The 6,394-nt window shown below is 28.6% G+C and overlaps 1 protein-coding gene across 1 annotated transcript in view; it reads right to left on the minus strand.

The window, feature by feature from the left end:
• Positions 1 to 6,394, minus strand: part of LOC106462522 (coiled-coil domain-containing protein 146-like) — a 35,818-nt gene that overhangs the window by 26,354 nt on the left and 3,070 nt on the right. Inside the window, exons 3-5 of the mRNA XM_013922455.2 lie at positions 4,322 to 4,549; positions 2,877 to 3,063; positions 1,829 to 1,924 (exon numbers count right to left, since the gene is read on the minus strand). Coding sequence (XP_013777909.2) covers positions 1,829 to 1,924; positions 2,877 to 3,063; positions 4,322 to 4,549 — 511 coding nt within the window. The remainder of the gene's footprint in view (positions 1 to 1,828; positions 1,925 to 2,876; positions 3,064 to 4,321; positions 4,550 to 6,394) is intronic.

A 6,394-nucleotide genomic window follows, 5' to 3' on the forward strand; every position in this document is an offset into this window, starting at 1 on the left:
CTTTCTTGATCTTTTATAATTTTCTAATTCTCCCATTTATACCAGCCAATTTAAATTTCTTAAATTTTGATATGCTTTTTCTTTAATTTTATCTCTTACACTCTTTGTGTGCCAACCTGGTTTTTTACTCACATATATCCTTTTCTTTATATAAGGAATATATTTACTTTGAATATTTAAAAATTTATCTCGAAACATTTTCCACATCTGATCAGCATCTCCAAATAAATCAGCTGCCCAATTCACAACAGATAATTCTTGTTTCATCCCATCAGAATTTGGTTGTTTGAAATTTGTAACCAAAATATCATTATCTCTTATCTCCATATGCAGCAAAACATTAAACCTAACAGAGCAATGATCACTTACATCCAGATGTTCCACAATTTCCACCCTCTCAATCATTTCTATATTTGAAGTTGATAATAAATCTAAAATGGCATCGTTTCTAGTAGGTTCCTTGGCTAATTGGTGAAGAAAGCCATATTGAACAGTTTCAAAAAACCTTTCTCCCTTATAGTTTGACTCTAACATTTCCCAATCTATATGTCTGAAATTAAAACTGCCCATAATTATGACTTCATTAACAGCTGAAATCTTAATCTCATTGTAAAGTTTCTTACTAATTCGGTGGTCTGTAATAAATTCCCACTAAAAGGCTTTTCCCTTTACATCCACTAATAGAAACCCAAATGGATTCAATCTCCTTGCTATTATCTTTGATATCCTTCAACAGGATGTAACTCATATTTTACATATAAAGCCACTCCTCGATTGTTGAGCAACACTAGATATCAGAAGTGGGATAGGAGAGATCCGACTTGCGATGGTGCCAGAAATAATAATCCTGGAATTCATACTGTATATCGGCTTGCCAATCAAAAAAAGTTTTTTTTTTTGACGAAAATCAACTAGGTAACACAGAGAATGCTCAAAGTATCTCCTAATGATTATAGCACTGAGAAATTTGTTAGTAATGCTTTGTCGAGAAAAAATAACATTATCTGAATGAGGTGCTTATATACAGTACCAGGATAGAGAGCATAATGATGATGTAGGTGGAGAGTGCCATAAGATAAATATCACCAAGGGAATTAAGTGGGGTATAAAAGACTGGAGCTAGTGAAAAAAACAAACTTAGATGGACAAAGGAAGAACCTCTGGTAGTCGAGTAATAGCTTTAAGTGAGAGTGAGGTAAGTATGTTTTGGAATTGAAGTGTCTAAATATCCTACATTATCAGTCTACCATACATGGGTAAATGTTCTTTAATTATTAAAAATCGGTTAAAATTTTTTTATAAGAACATATTTGTACATCCAGTTGAAATGTATGTTTAAACCTAATGGTCATCTATAATGTTTTTTTTTTAGACTTAAGGACCTGATTCCTGCTTTACAGTCATCATTTGTAGTTTATAAATTTACCTGTCCTTGCTGTCAGCAAGGCTATATCAGTTCTACTACAAGAAAATGTTAACAGAAAGTGAAAGAACATACTTACCTAAGATCTCCTATTAAGTTAAATATATTTAAACATGCTCTAAGAAAATGTGATGTTGCTGTCTATTCTAATTGGTTTAAGATCTGAGCAAGGGCCAATGATGAACAGGGCCTCTTAATAAATGAGAGCTTACTCATTCACAAACTGAAGCTTGAGATTAATGTTACTGGAACAGCAAGTGAACTGCTTTTATTAATATAAAATTCTCTTAGTTGTTATTGTTGGGTTTTTTTCACTGTTTTGAGAACAGAAGAAATTTTTTAAACAAGATTAATGTGCTGATAATTTAGTTACTGTACTTGTTGATAAATTATAAACTTCCTTACCTGCTGGAATAAAACTGTTTTCAGGTCATTCATTTCATTTTGGAAGTCATTTCGTTGTTTGGATAAAACATCATGATTATCTGTTGCAACTTGTAACTAAAAATACAGAATATCATAATTCATTTAAGAGTTCAAACTAAGTTTTAAAGTGCCACAGTATGTAAACATTTACTAAAAAGAATTTAAATCATAAAATATTAAGCCTCATTCAGCTAAGTATGAGTAAACAACTATAAAATATTAATATAATACAAAATACATTAGCTTGTGATAAAAGCAAATCTACTTACTTGGAGTGAAACTAAAAAATCAATCTGATAATAAGTAATTAAAAAAGCCAAAGAAAACAATATTTTCTACCTAAAAATATACCTGATTTTCTGCATCATTATTATAACCACAAATATATTTCGAACCATTGACCTCAAATTTGATGGCTTTTGACACTTAACTTCTTGACAGCTTCTATAAATATATATCAACATTTTAAGATCTTTTGCTGACTTTCTTCGGTTTGACTGTGTTAAAAAAAATCAGAAATTAGTTATTGCAATAAATACTGATTTAAAGCAGTTTGTCAACATATTGCCTTCTACCTGCTCAGTATTAGCTATTAATTAAAACATGAGATAAATTTTGTCTAGAGATTTTAAATGCTTCCATGGAATTGTTTCATTTTAATAAACTAATTACACTGTATAATGTTGGTAAAAGAAACTTTAATGATTAACTAACACTGCTATGGATATTAATATCAAGGACCAATGCAAGCAAATTTGCTCAAGTTGTCAGAGTAATCTGAACTATGCTTCAGTGATTTTGATGAATCTCACATGTACAAGTAACTTTCAGATGAACTGCTAGTTAGGTGCTGAATTTGAAAATTTAGTCATTGCACACAGTGGAAAATAAAGCTGAGGCAATAATTTGACATTCTTGACCTATGACACCAACACTTTTAAAGTAAGATAGTAGTTATTGATACACAGTTTATGTAGATTTTTATTTAATATCTGAATAATTATCATTGTTTTTTAGCAACACCCACCTTCTGTAATAATTCTTCTTCAATAGTTTTATATGGATCTGATGAAGTTTTCATAGTTTCAATTTTTAATTCTTCTTTTCTAACCTGTTGAACAGACTTATCAATAGCGGACTTGACAGAGTGGACAGCTTCAAGCCAACTCTTATGTTCTACTGAAAGATACCTGATCATTTCTTCTCTGGAGGAACTAAAATAGCATACTTAATGTTACCAAAGAATAGACTAACTCAAAGATATAAAAACAGAAAGAAAATGTAAAAAAAAAACAAGTAATTTCTTGAATGAATTTATCACAGAATGTAACAAATGGAAAACAAAAGTTACTAAAGAAATACTGAAAGAATTTATAAGATGAAACACTTTTTTTGATTTATTTAAGAGGCCAAAAAATTGTGATAAATAATTTAGTAAAAACAGCTAAAGCTATGAGCATAACGATAAGTATGCATGGGGTTTTATCAGACATGTTTCAACTACAATGAAGAGACAGTACAATTTCAGGATAATATTTATAAAATAGGTGTTAGCAGAGATAGAAAATCTAGTACTGTGAAAAATACCTAGAAAATCTGGTCAGGTGTGGGAAATAGAATGTGTTTTTTTTTTAAATAATGTAAAACCTATATATACTCTCAGTTAAAAAGTTGGAGTATTAATGCAAGGTCTGTTTCAACTTCATCTTTATTGTGCTGGCCTAAGACCTACTCTTAAAAATGCATTGCTTACAATTTTTAAAATGTTCTTTAACTTCAAGTTAATAATTTATACCTGAGAAGTGAAAAAAAAAAAGGAGATCTGGGTTTGGTAACTGAAAACCAAACAAGTACCCAAGTTTTCAAGTGCTGGTAAATATATCTATTAAAAATACATTAGTGTTATATATAATCTTGTTTCAGAATTATAGCCAATTAAGAAACAGTCTAAAACTGAGTCTACATATATATAAAAACAAAAAGAGTAAAAAATTCTTGTTGTAAATATATTGTTAGATGTGTATAATTCACTAACTGTATCATGTTTTATATTTTTGGCAATAAAAGTATCCTTAATGTACTTGTTATAAAAATAAAATAAGTTAGAGAACTTTCCAAGCATTTCTTTTTACAGTAACCAGTATGTTGAAATATTTTAAGAGCTGTGCATTTATCATTTACCTTTGTGGTAAACTTTGTAAATTTCTTAAAAGTATACTTAGGAATATCATGAACAATACATAATAACTACACAGGTGTTTAGGATTTAAAAAAAATTCAATATCCAGATATATAATAAACAATTTTTTTTTAAATGTAGGTTTCTAATATTTCTATCTAATTCAATATTGTCTTTAAAATAGTCTAGAATTTTCAAAAACATACTACTGGTTTCATTTAATCTATTGAGTAATAACATAATATGAAAAGCTGGAATAGTTTAACTCATCTATGTAAATTACTATTTCTTACCTTTCTTGAATCAATTCTGAATAATTTTCTTTGTAGGACTTGATCTTCTGAGCCAGAATGTTATACTTTTGCTTTCTATCTTCAATTTCTTGCTCTATCTGTTGCAAAACTTTTTCAACTTCAACTACCATATTATTTTGAGTGTAACTTTCTGATTCAATCACCTTAATACCTTTCACAACATTATCATATCCACGTCGTACAACTTGAAGGAGTTTCATAACATCTCTAAAAATTGAAAAATTTTACAGATACAACTAAATATTACCTTCAATTATTGAAAATATCTATAACTGAACTATTCATAGTTTATAATAACCAAATATTACATATGTAACACTTAATTATACATGTTTTCTTACTCATCTACTTCTGAAATTGAATTCTTTTATTGTTCTGAATCTTTTAAGGTATTCTTTTTATAATTATCTTTATACATATGAAGATTTAAAATTTTGGCAGTAGCTTTCTTACTACAAACAAAAGACAGCATTTCCAAGCTAATTAACCAAGTGAAATGAAAATCCATTTCAAAATAAATAAAGAACTTTTATATACAAAACACTCAACAAATATTCAAGTTGTATTTCCAAACATTTTGCTAAAAAGGATAACACAACAACATAAAACAAAACACTGTTCTTATTATAATCTGACCATTCTAGTCAATTTAAAAGATGCCATTAGAGTTAATATAAATATGAATGATGATCATTGTTTAATTCATAATATAGAGAAGTTTGATAATCAGTCAAACAATGCAACAAATAAAGTTATTTTCTCTTAAACCAGAACTTTAGCTGTGTGAAACTTTCAGTTTATTGTGCAGGGTATCTCTTTTATTTAATACTAGCTGACTCCCTGTCATATGATGGTAAATGCTGAATAATTTCTATTCTGAAAATTAAATCTAAATAAATGTTTTATGAACATGCATTCTAAAAATTAATTATATTATAGCAACAATGTTTATCCTTTCCCTAGTATTTCATAAAAACAATATTTTCTGTTTAGATTTGGTTATCTCCTTTCAATGGTCTTTGATCATATTTTTATGTTATTTTTAAATATTCTTCTTGATATAGCCTTATACATTGAACCATGTGAAAAACTGGTTCTCAAAGAAATATTCCTACATGGTCAAATATCTGAACCTGTGATTTATTAAATGTGATGTCAAGGGTAATGAATTTTATGGTGAAGGAAAAATGCACAAAGGTGTAATGTTTCTTAAAAAATGGTTATAAATTTTTTGACACTGGTGTTTATATGTAATACAATATGATCCTTGATTTAATCTATAATTGTATTTGTATTTTTGCAAATATTCAAAGGGTTTGATGTAAATATGATAATAAATATTTAAAAAAAAACAATTAACACAAAATCCCGACTCAACTGGATTTAAATGTGATGTGTCCACATGATAATTGAGTGCTACATCCACTGTAGCATGCAGTCTTTGTAACCAAACATTAAAAAATAATTCAAATCCCTAATTTAAACTATCATGTTATTACTGTTTTTCCTAATATTGTATAATCTAGTTCTAACCATGATGAGCTAATAATGAAAAAAAAAGTAATAAAAATTTCCACTGGACTGGGAATTGAACTCAATACTTCTGCTTGAGACAAACAACTGAGCCAATTTGAATGTAACCAACAGAGAATCGAGTGTTACTGACAAAAGGAACATTATGAACAGAGTGGCTTTTATTATATAATAGCCTTGACTGACCTATCAAAAAATGGTGGGTTGGAGTTTTTTATAAACCTCCATGGGGCCCTCTCCCTTCCTTCAGCAAGCTTTGTTCACCAAACTTCCCCCTTCGTCATAAAAGAAAAACAATCACACACATTCATAATCTAAAAGAATTTTCAAGTACACTCTCAAAAAGTCAATAAGAATAGTGCAAACTTAAATTAAAAATGACTCATAATATGAATATTACACACATACATACAAAATTTCAACTGGCTTTTATATATACACCTGGAAAAAAGTTAAGCACCCCCAAATATTTTTTAGGATTGCTTATTGAAAATAGGGTTTAATTTTCATGATGTTGAG

This window comes from Limulus polyphemus, unplaced genomic scaffold, assembly GCF_000517525.1.
Source record: "Limulus polyphemus unplaced genomic scaffold, Limulus_polyphemus-2.1.2 Scaffold1190, whole genome shotgun sequence".
In the NCBI taxonomy this organism is placed as follows: domain Eukaryota; kingdom Metazoa; phylum Arthropoda; class Merostomata; order Xiphosura; family Limulidae; genus Limulus; species Limulus polyphemus.